General features: G+C 37.2%; 1 protein-coding gene across 1 annotated transcript; it reads right to left on the reverse strand.

Moving 5' to 3' along the window:
* Positions 1–1,132: 1,132 nt before the first annotated feature.
* LOC144200688 (uncharacterized) lies at positions 1,133–17,231 on the reverse strand. Its single transcript, XM_077722946.1, has 29 exons — positions 16,754–17,231; positions 15,953–16,064; positions 15,415–15,601; positions 14,802–14,915; positions 14,430–14,528; positions 13,803–13,915; positions 13,647–13,725; positions 13,193–13,234; positions 12,982–13,064; positions 12,615–12,693; positions 12,216–12,295; positions 11,974–12,109; positions 11,520–11,575; positions 10,960–11,155; positions 10,682–10,773; positions 10,526–10,586; positions 9,566–9,663; positions 9,142–9,202; positions 8,926–9,024; positions 8,709–8,770; positions 7,955–8,102; positions 7,711–7,824; positions 7,378–7,457; positions 6,966–7,035; positions 3,512–6,444; positions 2,825–2,950; positions 2,196–2,391; positions 1,553–1,613; positions 1,133–1,479 (listed from the first exon to the last, which is right to left on the reverse strand). The coding sequence occupies exons 1-29, from the start codon at positions 16,797–16,799 to the stop codon at positions 1,133–1,135; spliced, it is 5,970 nt and encodes a 1,989-aa protein (XP_077579072.1). The 5' UTR covers positions 16,800–17,231.
* Positions 17,232–17,582: the final 351 nt, after the last annotated feature.

Here is a 17,582-nt window from a genome sequence, read left to right on the forward strand (position 1 = left end):
CTCCAATGTTGTTGTTTTTTTCAGGTCTCACAACTGAAAAACATGCATGGGAGGCTCAATGAACATTACAAATCTCCCGTAGGTAATATTGTGTGCATGAATGGTTGTTCGTCTCAGTGTGTCCTGCGATTGGCTGGCAACTAAATGAGTGTACCCAGCGGATTGCCCGTTTTTGGCTGGGCTAGGCCCCAACACCCCCGCGAACCTTGTGAGTATAAGCGGTATGGTGAATGAACAAATATTTTATTTACGTGTTTTCTGAATGGAGTGTATCATGAGCACTTTAGTAGAGGAGTATAATAATAGTTATTAAAAAAACAACTTAGGTTTGATGTCATTATAATCACAACCAGAAGTCAATGTTTGGATGATGTAAAGCAGAGGTCCTGAAACACTGGTGTGTGTACCAGTACCGGTCCCCGAGTCACCTGCTGCTGGTCCGTCAGAGTAATAAATGTTAACATTTGTAATCTCACCTTCTCAAATTGTTATAACAAGAATAAAAAAACTTATGCTTGGGCCTTGTTTTTTGCCTTCGTGGATGTGTTGTTCGAGCACCGATGTCACCTCAACCTAATTTGTGTTAGGTTGTCACACTCCCTGTTAACTGCTCCGTGAAAAAATAGAGCTTTAGCGGTCCACGGTGAAAAAATATTGGCGACCGGTAGATGTAAGGGATTTTAGAGAAATGTCATTTTCATTCTCTCTTGGACTAAAATATAGGTCACATGTTTTTCTCTTTTTTAAATTTGTGGAACACCCACACTAATTGACTGAGTGGCAGTCAACATTCAACAAATATACATTCGCTGGCTTTAGGCTTATGCTTGTAAAAAGGATAATGTAGCCTTGGCCTCCAAAGCATTGGTTACTGATCACATTGCGTCTATGTCACTCACATCCATGCTTCTGTGATTGGTTCTATCATCTTCAGTCTATGCCCTTTAGACCCAGTGAATCAACGATTCAATGAAGCAGAATCAAAGATTAATATTGCTAAAATTATGGTTGGAAGTAAAATAGCCTGATTTTAAAGGAACTGCCTATTTATGGCATTCGGAGCCTAACCAGTATGCCATTAAAAGGAATGACTGAGACATTATAATGAGTATTATAATGCATAAAATAAAGTTTATTCTTGGATGGAAAAAATGTGGTCACAAGGAATGTTTTGTCTTCGGAAACGATAAACGGTGATTTCGTTGAACTTATTCAGGCTCAACTGATTGCAGAAGCCCGGAGTAGAACTAGCGAGATAGGTTTCTGACAGAGGCGTGGTTGTGAATGGGTCTACAGGTACTGCTGCTCTTTGATGACAGAACATTGATTCTGGAGTATTCATTGCAAGATGTGGAACACGGTTTGCAGTCATGGGATGCGGCACTAAGGGATTGGACGCCGAGACTGTGAAATGCGTGTTGTTCATCCTCTGAGGAGTTAGTCGGAAAGCACCAAATTTCTCAATTTGGGGTTCAGGCGCTACAGATACAATAAAATAAAGTTACACTTTACTTTATACTCCAATATGATATAACAATAATAACAACATTACCTGCAACAGTTGATAGGTGAAAAGAACTGCAAAATCCTGAATCCAAAATCTTCTCTTGTGCCTGTTCAGATGCATTGCCTTAATGCACATTTCTATACAGTTTGTCATACAATCAGACTCAAGGGTTTATTGATCATCCGCATTAAAATTAAAGTAAAAGTAAGGGGAATAGGTGGGTTAATATTAGACAATGTCTAGGATGGCCGATATGGGCAAACCAGCTCCAAACCCTGTGATGTACAAATAACCCAATGTCATGGAGGTCATGCCAAAATTCTTGCCGCTGTAAACATTTGCTGAATACCGTATTTACTCGCATATAAGCCGCACCCTTAAAATTGCCTTAAATTTGTATAATACGCTGCCCCCTGATTCACAATTTTCACTTCCATGTTTATGGTTTGAATAGGGAGTATAAATGTATTACTTAGATTGGAAAATCTTAAGAAAAAACATCACGTGGTATTTCTGAGATACGGTATGAATCAAATGCACATTATTAGGGTCAATATAATAAATAATTAATTGAACCAGCAATGGTTGTACTGCAAAACAGAAAATAACCAACAAATAGTAAATGTTACGGCTTATATGCAAAAGAATATGGTGATGTTTTAGAGCAAAAAAAGTCCTCAAAAGCTACCTCTGGTGTCATAAACCTCAGGTTCTCTCCTGGTCCTTCCTGGAGTCTTGTTGGCAGTGTCTGCAGGTCCTCGTTTGAATGTGCCCTTAGATGCTCCAAGAATTGCCTCCTTTGTGCCGTAAACCTATCACGTTTAGCTTCCCGCTCTTCTTCAAGAGCATAGCAAAGTGCTCTCAGGGCAGCTTCGTGGTCCTGTCTGAATGCACACACAAGCACAAAAACAGCAACTCTTTATTTTATTCATTCATTTTCTGACTTACTTCACCTCACAAGGGTCACGGGGGTTGCATGTAATCTCTATTATCTTGCATAGAAGTAACACAGATTAAGATTATTACATATTTAATTTCCCTCCTTTGTTTCTCGGGATGAAAAAAAATATTATTTGACAAATAGCTGTCAAAAACCCTGGCAACAAGTTTAGTCTATAACTTGCATCCTCCCTACATTCAGCTGGATTGGAGTTCTGAACCTTAGTGATTCGAAGGTATGTAACACATTCATTTAGTTTTCAGCAGGAAAATATTTAATAAAGAGCTAATTACTTTTTATGTAAGCAATTTACAATAGAACCACCATTAACCATGCACCTGCATAGCTTTTGAATGGAATTACAATGTAAGTCAAACCTGAGGTGGAATGGTTCATCCTTTCTCTCCATCCTTACAGAATCTGTTAAGTTCTCCTGCCCAAATAATTTATTGAACAGGTTCTCCTCATCTCTCCTCTTAGCCAGAAGACACTGTCGCAAAGCTCTAAGGAGATGATGGAGACAGATTTAAAAAATCAATGTGCAAATTAAAATGTAATGTCAAAATGACCAGCAAAAGGCAGGCACTTCTATACAAAATCTTTAAAAATGTAAGCACGGTGGAATGGTTTTGAGTGTGTGATTATCTGGTTCAAATCTCTTGAAATAATATCTATGTGGAAAGTATACATGTACTTCTTCAAGGAATACACTCACAAAAAGTAAGGTTGTTGGTTTGTTTACATTTAAAATAAATAACAATAAAAATAAAACAATAGATTTTTCTTAGCTTGATCAACGTAATATCCAGAGAGAAAAATTAATATGAATATCCCGAGATTAAAATTGAACTATTACAAGGTTAAAATCAAAACATGATGAATGTTAAAATATAGATAATATTCAAATTGTCAAACAGTCATTTTGTTGCTTATTTTTCTTTAACATGAACCGGAGGTTTTTTGGTTTCTAGGGCATTAACTTCTAAAAACTTTGATGACAATGACTATGTACACTGTTTACCTTTCATGGATGTAAAAAGGATAACAAGCAATAATCATCCTACCTAAGCCTGTACTTGTACTCAGTCTTCAGCTTCTTCTCCTCTTCCTCCCCCCAGACATCTATTTGTCGAAGACGCATTCTCTTCTGCTTTTCAGCCTTCAATTTGTCAATCAACTCTTCTGTCCCTCTCTTCAGCTCTTCCTGAAGATTACACATGCCATTTCCCCTTTCCATCTCGCACAGTTCCTCATACTCCTTTCGTATCAATTCTTCTTTGGAGTAATTCATCCTTTTCTCTTTCCTTAATGTATCCTTCTTTTCCTTTAGCTGCTCATCCTCTTCATTCTTTGGCAACTCTTTACGGAGAGGCCCCATTCGCTTCTCTTTCTCGCTCTTTAATTGCTCCACCTCCTCCATTTCCTGGACTTTCAGCTCTTCTTGGAAGTCTCGTATTCTTTGCTCCTTTCCTCTCTTCAATCTGTCTAACTCCATATCTTCCTCTTTTCTAAGCTCCTCCTCATATTTGTGCATCCTCATCTGCTTTTCTCTCTGTAACCGCTCAACTTTTTCCTTTTCTTCTCTCACCAGTTCTTCAATGCAAAACGACATTCGTCTCTGGTTCTGTCTCTTCAGAACATCCACCTCTTCCTTGTCTTTGGAGTTCTTTAACCCCATTGTTAAATGTTCTGCCACCTTCTCCCTACTCTTCTGTTTTTCCACTCCAGGTGTTATTTTCCCATCACTGTCTTCAGATTCATCATCTGTGCTAAAATCCAGACACAGCCAGGACGTGATTTTCCCATTTGCCAATTTTTCAGTTTGCTCATTTTCTACTTTACGGAGCAACGTTCTGATATCCTCTTTCAACCAATCTTCCTCATCTTCACCTGTCATCTCCTCTTCAAAAAATATTGTTTTTTTCTTTATTTCCGTTACAAAACGCCCATCGGTCTCTCCCGTGCTGGACTCTTCACATAGCAATGATGTTTTTCTTTCTCGCTTCACCCTTTGTATTTCCTGTCCATCGCTGCCCTGGAGATTTTTCCCCATAGCTTTTTCTCTCATCATTTGCTCAATTCCCTTTTCCTGTTGCCCTCTTGGGAGGTTCTGTTTTGTTTTGATCTTTTCCCTCTTCAATTTCTCCAATTCATCCCTCTCTCTTCTCATTTGTTCTTGGCAGACCAAAATTCTATTCTGTATTTCCTTCTGTAGTTGCTCTATTTCGTCTTCTTCTTCTTTTCTAAGTGCCTGCTCGTGTAGACTCATTTTTACCTCCTGTTCTTGCTTCAAAGATTCCATCTCATTCTCTTCCTCTTTCCTTAACCACTCATCATAAAGCTTGATTCGCATCTCCTTCCCCCTCTTGAGCCTTGCTATCTCCTCCGCCTCTTTGTTGAGTTCATCAATAAAGATGGACTTTCTAAGTCCCTCCGTCCTCACTAATTCCTCCTCCTGGCTGCTCAGCTCATCCTGCTGCGATTGTATTCTTAGTTGACTCTCTGATTCCTCCCTCTCTTTCTCAAGTCTTTCCAGTTCCTCCCGTTGTTGTAAAAGTCTCCTCTGGGCCCTTTCCTGCTTCATCCTCTCAGCCTCTTCTTCCTCCATACGGAGCTCTTTCTCAAATAGACGGTTGCATGTGTCAAGGTACTTTTGTAACTCTTCCTCCTCTTCCTCCTTCTGTTTCATGTGTTGCTGCTGGCTTAGAAAACATCTACTTTCCTTCTCCTTTGTCAAAATATCGGCTGCCTCCCCTTCCTCTCTCTGCAGCTCTGCCAGGTGATGTCGGATCCTCATCTCCTTCCCACGTTTAAATTGCTCGGCCTCCTCGGCTTCCTCTCTCCTCAGCTTTTCAAAGCAGCGGCAGATTCTTTGCTGCATCTCCTTTTTCAATTGCCCTACTTGCTCCTTCTCCTTCTTCATCAGCTCCTCTTTTTGTGCAAGCACTCTTATTGCCTTGTCCCTCTTTAACTGCTCTGCTGCCACTTCTTCTTCTCTCCTAAGAACCTGCATGCAGGATTCCAATCTCAACTGCCTTTCCCTCATCAAGCGTTCTATCTCCTTTCGGCCCCTATGAAGCTCCTCATGGAGCTGACATTTAATGTTATACATCTCCCTCTTCAACCATTCCTCTTCCTCCTCCTCGCTTCTCTTCAATTCTTCCCTACGAAGACGAAGTCTCTTTTCCTTTTCTTGCTTCAATTGCTCTGCTTCCTCCTCTTCCTCTCTCCTCAGTTCGACTTTGCGTCGACAGATTCTGGTGTCTTTCTCCCGCTTCAAACGTAAATATTCGTCTACTTCCTCTTTCTTCAGCCCCTCCTTCTGCTGATAGTTTTTAATCTCCCGATCAACCCTCAAATGTTCCTCCTCCTGCGTTTTGCGCAACTGACCCAGGCAGGGAGGCATTTCCATTTTCTTATTGAACTGCTCTGTTTCCTCTTCTTTCTTAACCATCAATCTTCCCTGGGAAAGTTGATTTCTTGTCTCCCTGTCCCTCATTAGTTGCAGTGCCTCCTCTTGCTCTCTTCTGATCTCCTTTTGTCGCCATATACGCATCTCCTCACTCCTCAGTTGCTCCATTTCCTTCTCTTTCTCCTTGCTCAACCGGTCGTGGTGATGATGCATTTTCATGAGTTCCTCCTGGATATAAAGTGTACGCATCTCCTTTTTCTTCATTAATGTATCCGCATCATTATAGAGTTTCTTTTTGTGGAGAAACATTTTCTTATCCAACTCCTTTTCAAACCGTGTCATCTCTTCCTCTTCCTTCTCTTTTAGAGCATCCTGTCGGAGCTGTAGTCTTTTCTCTTTTTCCTTCATTAATTTCCTTGTTTCCTCCTCTTCCTCCTTTCTTAATTTCTCCTCGTACAAAAATAATCTCGTTACCTTCTCCCTCACCAGAGATTCCTCTTTGTTAGGTTTCTCTGCTTGGTTGCTTTCTTCGCCCAGTTTATCATGATATATTCTGTCTGGTCTTAAAAAGGGCTCTCTCAAAACCTACAGCCAAAGGAATATAAAATCATTTTGAATTTGTCTCCTCAGAAAGACAAATACACCAGTAATAATTAACGGGTTACTATGTGTGGTGTGTGCATGCTCTCCCTACTTAAGTCCCAACTGAGGGCTCATAGATTTAATAACTAACAAAGATTGGGACATATGTGCTAAGAATTATTTATAAAATTAGCAGCAAGGGAGCATTCAAATGTTGGAAGACAAATGATATTAAAGTTCAATGAAATAAGGCCATCAAATAATGTGAATTTAACCTGTTTTACAACATTAATAGACCAATTTGGATGTATATTGATCAAATGACCTTAATATACAGCTGAAAGTCTGCAGACAAAACACATGTTTGTTTCCATTTAACTTACAAATCCATTGTGATGTTTAAAGTCAATAAATATGAGGATGTAGTAAAGTCTATATAAATTAACTGATGTCTTGATTTGTACTCAACAGAGGTTGTTTCTTATATTTTTTATGCCTGAATCAAATTGGTAGCAGTCACTTACTTCTGGGGTCTTGATAGGCTTCTCTTTTTTCATGTCCATATCAAATCCAGAACCGTCAATGGAATATTGACTAATGGAAGGATCAGTAGAAAAGCAATTGATGTTATTTGTTATTCTACTCAAAAAGACCAATTTCGAAAATTATCATTTAAATTGTGAGCACACAAACAATTGAACTACCAGCCCACTCAAGAAGAGCAAAAATACAGAATACATTTTTGAAGGAGCCTTCAGATTCCAGCGCTGCCACTCTTTGAGTTTTGTATTATCACACTTTAAATTTTACAAGAAGCAGCTGGTCAAATTGACTATAGATATTTAAATTCTATTTCATTACAAAAATATTCTTCAGCACCAACATACAGGTATAAATGTGGAAAAAAAACAAAAAAACATTAACAAATAGACAAACCTTTTAGAATCCTGATCCGTCTCTGTCTGGCTGTCAGAGTCAGAAAGAGACTCGTCTGAGTCCAAAAAATCTGTCAACTGCTTTGGGACAGAAAAAAAGAAGGTCCATTAAAAATCTGGTTTTAATAGAAATTAATCACATGCAAACGTCCCTTTATTTGTCCACATCGCCTAATGCAATAATGAATAAAGCGGGAACGAGTATTAATAGGCATTGGGATAATTTCCAAGATTCTGTTTTTTAGTGAATAGAGTTGATTCATATGCACTCAAAATGCATAGTTTTAGAATGACAATTTTATCATCTACCCAAATATCTTGGAAAGCCACTTACTGCTGGAGTTGTGATAAGTTCCTTTTTGTCTTTGTCTTGCTCTATCTTTGTTGTCCCAATAAAACCAGTCTGCTCGATAAGAGCATGGGCACTGGTAAAGGAAGTTGAGAATACCTGACAAAGAAACAAGATGGTCAAATTCCATGAAACTCTCCCAATGGCTTCAGGCCACAAAAGTTAACACAAAAAAACACACTTATGTATACTAGTTCTTTACAATTCAGATGGTCAAAAATCCACTCACCCTAGTTGTTCTGGTAAACTCTTCTTCCAGCTTTAATTTGCGTTTGACTTCTGAATTCCCATCAGTGCTATCACACTGTATGTGCTCTTGTGCCACAATGTCACTGTAGACCTCTTCAACTGAAGAATTGTTTCCTGACTCACCTTGGCTACATTGAGGAGGGAGAAAGAAGAAAGTTGAAAAAGAAATCTGTTAATTTTATATATGCTGATTGTAAGTTTGACTGAATGTTGCCATTCATTTCTCATTTCTTTTGCAAGGTATTAAATAACTGATCACTGGACATTTGGCCTCTAATTCAAGCAAGCTTCTTCATAGGCGAGTTACCATATTTTTTAGCATATTGACCGCCTCCGCGTATAAGCCATACACTTAAAATTGCCTTAAAAAAGTTGAATTTTATGATTTCTCTCGTATAAGACGCCCCATGATTCACAATTTTCACCTTCAGGGAGTACAAATTTGTTAGTTTGAAGGGAAAATCTTATGAAAAATCATTACGCGTGGTATTTCTGAGATGTTGTATGAATATTAACTACTGGCAAAAGGTAAAATGGTGGTGCCCTGAGCAGGCACAGGTGAGTTTTTTTAACACTACATGCAAGATGTTTTTTATTTATATTAGATTCTTTTTTTTATTGTCTCAAGCCTGCCTGGACAAAATGCAAAACATCCCAATGAACTCAAATGGTCCTGCTGTGATTAATTAAAATGATAGTAACTGTTTTTCATAAATTAATTTATAAGTACAAACCTTTTAGTACTAGTCTCAGTCTCAAAAACAGAATCACTGGAGTCCAAAACTCTTTCTGAAACCTTAAAACCATAAGAGAAATGAGGTAATTTGACAATTAGTTAGATATGAAGCATTTAACAAGCAATCCCCTGTGAGATTCCGTCCTTTCATGATGCACACTACTAGAAAAAACAGTCTCCCAAAATAGAAATGACAATTACTGATTATTGCCTACCTCCCGCAACAGTGATTCAGGGCTCTGATCCTCAGACTGGGCCTCAAGCTCGGTTACCTCTTCACCTAGATCTCCATCTCTGATGGCCACTGCTGAATCCTAAAGTACAAGTTTGAAAAAAAATATCATCAGAAATGTTCAGTGAAATAGACCACAAAACAAAAAGATGAGAAAAAGATCTGTATTATGTTTATGTCTGCAATGACAACCACTCACTGTAGGCGTTTTACTTGACTCATCCTCCAGTTTGACCCCTTGTTTTCCGACAGGCTCAGTACTGCAGTAGTGAGTGAGAGAGAAACAATCCAGAATAGATTATTATTGTAGCAGCAATAAAAAAATAAAAAAAGTAAAAGTAATGATTAAAATATATATATATATATATATATATATATATATATATATATATATATATATATATATATATATATATATATATATATATATATATATATATATATATATATATATATATATATATATATATATATATATATATATATATATATATATATATATATATATATATATATATATATATATATATAGATAGATAGATAGATAGATAGATAGATAGATAGATATATATATATATATATTTTTTTTAAATCACGTCATGTTCAGAGTAAAAATGACAAACCTTTTTGAAACTGTCACTGTTGTCTCACTAGCCTTTCTTTCTTTGGTATGAATGAAGTCTGTGCTGTCAAGGACAACACAAGTGTTGCAGTCTGCAAACTTCAGGATGCAAGAAATTGCATAAATTACATTTTAAAAGCCAAGCTTCAGTTCAAGTCGTCATCTTAATAGAAACTTTAGTAGACATTGACATTAGTGCTACTACCATATTTTAATACATACACTGCACTTCCTTCCCCATGCTATCAATCAACAGTATGTTAGGGGGTCACTTGCCATCAGCTCTCAAACATCTATCACACGCATGACTAACACCCAAGTTAGAGTTAGACTATGAATGACTAGGTAACATTAAAGATATTGTATGATGTTGACTGATGAATTCTCAAGTGATTTGTCCTAATACTGGGTTCCCTTCTACATCTTACTAACAATTTGGTCCAGTCATCCCTAAATACATTTTTATACCATGTCACCCCAGTAAGATTAAACACCAATGTTAAATATATTTGGTAGGTATATTTGGTATATTTGGTATTTCGACATCCTACAATATCTTCAATGGTAGGTGCCATTGAAGATATTGCAGGATACCGATTGATTACCAGTCGCAGGTCTTCTGATCTAATACTGGGTACCTCACGACATATCTGATTTTTTTTCAATGTCCTATATTCCCTGTAGCTTTCTTTTGGTTACTAGTTATCTCGTCCCCACATAGTGTCTCCTTGGTAAAAGTGGATAGCCATGCTACTTTTATTTTGGTAGCAATATTGTTTTTTTCCACTATTGTATTCACTGTACTATCACTATTCCGTCTATTTATCTGTTGTCTCTGTCTGTGTCCAGTTGCTTTCTCTGAAGACAACACGAGCTCCTTTACATTTAAGATAATTAATTAAATAATCTGCCAAAAGAATTTTCAAGGCTCTTAGCATAACTATTAATGATAACCACTCACTGTAGGTGCTTTAAATGGTTCATCCATTAGTTTGGTTCCTAGTTGTCCAACAGCATCAGTACTACAGGAGGGAGTTAAAAAATGAAAATCAGAAAGGCATTAAATTACAATTACTAGAATAAACATGAGAAATATGGAAAAGAAAGAAGTACAAACCTTTTGGAGACCATAGTCTTCTCAATATCTTTTCTTTCTTTGATTTGAATAAAATGTGTATTGTCATGCAAAAAAGTGTTGGAGTCTGCAAACTTCGAGATGCAAGAAAAAAAAGCATAAATGTCACTTTAAAACCCACACTTTGGTTCAAGTCAGTGTTTCTTAATAAAAACGTTGAGTATGCATTGACATTAGTGCTACTATTAATAAAAATTATTGTACCATAACTACAAAATTATGTGTGGGAAATAATAATTACGGGGTCTCAGTGCGTGTACCGAGGGCTTTGAAGAGTCTCTACTGCAGTCCAAAGACCAGGTCTTGTCCACAGTTGTTAAAGGCAGCATTTCTTCCTTCTTGTACTGTTTAGGTCCTGGGTCGGAAACAGCACTGGCTTGAATGTGGCAATTTTTTGGATCTGTTGGACAGCTGAGGACATCTTCACAGGAGGACTCATTCTCTGATTCATCTTGACTGCACAGAGGATAAGAAAAGATAATTAAAATGTTTATTAGCTTACTTAAAGCCTTGTCTTTTCCTGTTCTCATTAAGAGATATCTGTGACATTTTTCGCCTTCTAAAATGTGTCAGTTTGATCTCCGTACTCGTGTAATTTAGAAGAGAGATATGATAGATAGGATGAGTTTTCTATTTTATTAAGGTTTTATGTCTAAAAGAGGCCTTTTTCCTGATCACAACAAGACACAGCTAATAGATATTTTCCCTATTTTCAATTGAAAACCAAATATTTAGTTTATATTTGATGAAACAAAACAAAAAATGCAAGCTCTGAATCCTTGGAAATAAGTTAGAAACTTCAATGGCATCAGTACAGTACCTGTTAGTAAATACCAAACTGGCAGACATGATGGAGTATGATGATTCCCCGGATAGCTATAAAACAAGAAGCATCCCAAATTAAAATGATCATTACAAATTCAGTATCAAGCTAAAGAGAGTTGAAAGGGGGCTGCCCAAAAGTGCATGCAGACTATATATTCGTATACATGTGTATATATATGTATACACGGTGGTACCTCAAGTTATGAAATTACTAATTCATTCCAGAAGGTAGTTTCATAACTTGGATTTCTCCTAAGTAGAAAGACTATTTGACACGTAAAAGCTCTAATTCTTTCCAACCATTCTAAAGTTTCCAATACAAAATCCCGAAACTCTTTAAAAATTATAAATTAAAATATACCAATTTTGTATGAAATAGTTTAATCAGTTTATTGTGATGCTTGTTTGAATAAGAGAAGTGGCAGTGATTTTTTTTTGTTGCTACTTACTTCAGGTGAAAAATGTATAAGATCCTCTTCCCCCCTGATCCTTTCATCTTCCAATCCGCCAACACCAACAGTGCTCTCGATGAGTGCATGAACGATTACTTTTTCACGAGTACATTTCTGCCGTTGTTGACCTTGGCTGAAAAGAAGTAAGTATAATGAATATAATAATTAGCAAAGGTCAGAAGGATTTTCACAGATATGTATATACTTATATATAACATGATAGCAGCACCAAAACAAACCTAGTGGAGGAATCTGTCTTGTCATCCTTTCCTTGAACATCCATCTCCGGATGATATTCAGAGGAAGCAGAATTGAGAAACTTTAGGACACACACAAAAGAAATGACTTGAAATCCTCAATAAGAATCAAGCCATACTGTCTTAGTCTTGGTTACAAATTTGAATTAATGTCACAGCAACCCAATGTATATCCCAATCTGTGCTTGGATGCACATTGGCTCAAGTGCCACATCAAATTTTACTACATAGATTTATTCAATAACGGAACAGTAAGTATCAAGATTGATCGAATCCAATCGTGATACGAATCGTATCGAAAAATGTTACATGATGCACATGCCTATTAATTATCCACTCCTAACTGTGACACATTCAGTATCAATACACTCAGTTTTTCACCTGTACATCCTTTTTCAGCTGATCCATCTGAGGGGTGTGGATGTCTTTATACAGGTACGTGGAGCAAGAGCCATCTTGGCTGAAAGTATAAAAAAATATTACAAAGATTGTTAACGACATAAAATGAAAGAGTCTTACAAACTTCACATAATGTATCTATGCTTTTATTCAAAAGCTTCCATCAGGAATTGGTCAGTGCCAATTTTCCAAGAACAGAAAAAAGATATACTTCTTGCGGTATCAGTATTTTAACCCCCCGCCCCACACAAATTTAACATCCTTTTCGAGATGTGTGTCTTGGTTTAGCCATTTACTAGCACAAAAATCAGCGTACTGACAGTTATCTTTGTATATCTGCAAAACAAACCTTTTGGAAAACGTATTTGCCTTAGTCTGCATCGGATTCACGCCCCAGACAGAACTGTCGCAGTCAAGACACTCTGACAATACCTTTAAAATACAAAAAAATAACACCATTAACACTAATAATAAACAAGTAAATAGAATAAGAATTTGGTAAGAATATTTTTAGAAGACAAGATCTACTGGCAGATCTATTTATCAGAGGAGAACAATACCTGATGGTGTGTTGATTCAGAAGTGAGGTTCTCAGAATGGGCCTTTTGATATAGATAAACAAAGCAACAGATATAGCTCAGAAAATGAATGAATGAATAAAATGAGACTTTAAGGGATTATCCAGTGATTTTGATGATGCGCTTATAAATACCGTTAATGTTCTGAAAACTTGTATCAATGATTGCTGACTATTTTATAGTCAGAAATACTTTTTTCAATGTATTTTTAGCAGCGAATAGTTTTAGGTAAATTAAAAATTTCTACTTCTATAAACGCCTCTACCGTAATGATGAGTTGAGTTCAAGAATTATTTATTTAATAAGGGACAAAAAATATTAATGAACATATATATGTAAATATGTTTAAAAAGTTTACTTTTCAAGTTAGTTGGTATTTCCCTACAAGGTCCTTTAAAAAAAACATGCCCATGTTTGAGGTTGGTTTCTCTCCTACCTGATTTTGTTCAGCTTCTGAGTCCAGTTGATAGCTGTGGATTTCATTACCAGATGAATTAAGATCAGACCTACGTCGGCTGCAAGAGGAAAAAACATTGCTAAATAAAATGGCTGTTCAATATACAAAATATAGCTTTTAATAGATTTGCAAAACCTGGACAGGTATATGACAGCCTCAGTTTCCACTTTCTCTCCTCCTTTTCCATCCCTCACTTGTTGACTGCCACAGCAAACACAATTGTCAAACCCACCAAATCCTGATGAAAGCTTTATGACAAACAAAACAAAATCTGTTAATCTTCTAATAAATATCCAGACAGTAAATACTCATGAATAATAATATATGAAAGATTTTTTTTTGTTGTGAGCAAAATCTGCCATACACATGTACTATATATGTATGTATAGTCTTGGTAAACATTAAAGACATTAAAGACATTAAAGATCAATAAATGGTGGGGTCAATCATTCCAAGTTTAAGGATTAGAGCATCAAAATATTACAAATCTTAGGTATTATATGATTTAAAATGTATTGTACTTTTTCTTTTAACCTTAGGCGGGTAGTTCCCAAAATTAAAGATGAAGAGCGATACAATTTTGAGATCTCTGCTGGAATATAAACATAAATCAGCCTTATTTTCCTAATGTATCATGTAGTATGGCAGAAATCACAACAATCAATTTGTGGGAAATTGAGATTAACTAATTTCCTAGCACTTTGAGAAAATCCAAAATAACCGAGTGTATGAACAACATTGGGGAGGGCAAATGTAGCATACCTGCATTAGTGATTCACTACTTTGGTACACAGAATGGGTGTTATCCTGCATTTCTGACTTGGTCATTTCTGTTTCATTGCTAACAGGAACTCCAAAGTCCTATGATGGAACATGTCACAAAGATCACATAGAGTACATATTTAACAGAGGTCCAGTAAGATGAAAACTAAAACAGTAAAGTTAACTTACAGGCAAAGTATATAGTGTACATATTGAATTAATATCAGAGATATTTTTTATTGAAACCCTATTTAGCTGGATCATTGAATGGCGTTAAGGGTAGAAATCAAATCAGGGAGTACGGACAACTCCCAGCAAAATATTTTGTCCAATTCATATAAAGTTTGATAAATTAGAGTTGTGTTACTGCACCTCTTTTTCAGAGATTAAACTGTTTTCTTCATCATCAAAAGTCAGAAGTGTTAAAGATGACTTTTCATCACATCTGCTGTCAATTACACTCAAGAATCCACTACAGAAAAATCCCTGACAAAACAAGAACAAACACACTATTATGTCACTGTATTTGAGAGGCTAAAATGCAGAAGTAAATAAGATGTAACTGGAAACAGGACATTTAAAATATATTGTCAAAATGGTGAATTCCATTCATTTCGATATGTCCAGACATTCATCCATGTACCGAACCGCTTATCCTCACAAGGGTGGTGGGGTTGCTGGGGTCCATACAAGACAACTACAAGGAAAATGGACTACCAAGAGAAAATCCACCCCAGGCCAGGAAGAACATGCACTCTGTACAGAAAGCTCCAAAACTGGCCTCGAACCCTCGATCACATAACTGTGATGCCGACACGCTACCCACTCTATTGCCGCGCCGCTATGTCAAGACAAACCCACAAAATTTGTAATAACCTTCTACGGCTATGCTGATCTATATTATGGAACTAAACAATCGGTAAAGATTACATTATGTTAAGGTGAATTGAATATGGATTCATTTTCAACAGTAATGTCCACCTACTGTGTTTGTGTTATTTTCCTGTTCATTTTCTTTTTTCTCCTGTTGGCCTCCACCAACAGCAGCTGTTCGCTGAATTCGCTCACGTTCCTGGGCCACCAGTTGACGGTACTGCACTTTGCATGGATGTTCCTTAGTTGATGTCTGCAAATAGTGGTTGTGAAAGATCGGCTTCCCACTGTCATCCTGGCTGTAAGGATAAAGTACAGTCATAAGAACATCACAGTTATCACATTTATTATTTCTAATTATCCTATGAGTTACAGTAAATGGATGGCACCTCAAATTTGATTTGGTTTTAGCATCCGTCCATTCATCCATTCATTCATTTTCTGTACCACTTATCCTCATATGGGACGCGGGAGGTGCTGGAGCTATCCCAGCAGTACTCAAGCACTAGGTGGTTGACACACTGATCTGGGGACAATCCAATCGCCGGGCACGAGGACACAGACAACCATTCACACTCACTCATATCTAAGGGCAATTTAGAGTGTCCAAACAGCCTACCATGCATGTACAAAAATGAAATGTACATTACCTCTTAGCCCAGCCTGGAGGCAGTCGTGCAAATATAGCTTCTTTGGCAAGCCACAAAAGTTCCGGTTCACTCTCTGGATCAATACCAATCTCCCGTGCATACAACCAGATATCTGATGGAGAAAGCAAAAACAAAGAGTGAACTATGATGACAATGTTATGAGATTCAAGAAAATAAAAACTTCAAACAAAACAATGCAAAAGCTTTATGGCAAATAAACCTAGGACATGGGCCTTAACAGGCCTAACTCATTAGAACCCATTGACAGATTGTCTCAATACATTTTAGCAGGGAAATCCGGCAGTAAATCCTCCTAATTTTAATGAATTGGACATCTATAGCCAAGGGTGTTTATTGCTATGGCCAATGTGAGTTATATTACCAATTGTATTGTATGGTATGTATGCATATATATGTATATATAGCACGCTGGCCTTGCAGCTCTGGGATCCTGGGTTCAAATCCAGGTCATGTCCATCTGTGTGGAGCTTGCATGTTTTCCCTGGGCCCGTGTGGGTTTCCTCCGGGTACTCCAGTTTCCTCCCACATTCCAAAGACATGCATGGTAGGCTTATTGAACACAATAAATTGCCCCAAAGTGCGGGTGTGAGTGTGCATGGTTTTCCATCTCCTTGTGCCCTGCAATTGGCTGGCCACCGATTCCGGGTGTTTCCCCGCCTCTGGCCCGGTGTCAGCCGAGATAGGCTCCAGCACCACCCGAAAACCTGTTCACCACTGTTTGAATTCATGACTAGTTGAGTTTTATACCTTTGCAAAAAGATTTTTACAAATTGCACTTACCTTTTTCTGAACAATCTGTTCCTTCGCTTTTCCCCGACCCACTCATAGCTACAGCTGCACCAATTTAGTCAACAAAACAATTAATCTTTAGAAGAAAATTACATATGATTTAAAGATTTCTAAGTGCAAGGAGATTGGAATATCCGCATTTTAAAGCATAATGAAATCAGTGAAATTTTGGAGATGGCATACTCGCGTGTCTAAAACATGCGTCATGGATGGCGTCACACGGAAGCGTACAGTTGACATCGTTCATCGTGTATACACGTTTTGTACAAACAAGAATTGCGCAATATTGTAAAAGGCGTCTTATTTAGATTTGTTGTTGTTAGAAATGTTAAATCGCACTGCACTCCCCCTGGCTGTTAAAAAAGGAGAAGAACGAGAACTGGCTTGCCACTCACTTGCCTTTAGTAACTAATTGCACGTGTAAGGAAGTTAAAAATGATTCCGTGCTGCATAACGTCATGCATGAACGCGACATCGTCGCGTCACCTTTCATTCATTTTTTACAATTTGTTTTAATTAACTTAGCCATGTTAGCCTTAGTTAGTGATATACCACGTTGAGAATGGACGAATGAATCTGTGTTCTTACCATCGTACGCTCTTCGCTCATTATCAAGCTTCCCTATTTCTAGGCGTAGTGATCATTTTTGGACACTAGAGGGTAGTAAACCTCTATTTACTTCCTCAGAGAATGGATAGTTAAATATCCAACCAATAGCCAATGTAAATAATAAATAAAATAAAAACTAATACTTAAAAATATGAATACCCTCACTAATTAATTACACTTTCTTGATATGGACTATGGTTGGGATTCAATT

This window comes from Stigmatopora nigra, chromosome 8, assembly GCF_051989575.1.
Source record: "Stigmatopora nigra isolate UIUO_SnigA chromosome 8, RoL_Snig_1.1, whole genome shotgun sequence".
NCBI lineage: Eukaryota > Metazoa > Chordata > Actinopteri > Syngnathiformes > Syngnathidae > Stigmatopora > Stigmatopora nigra.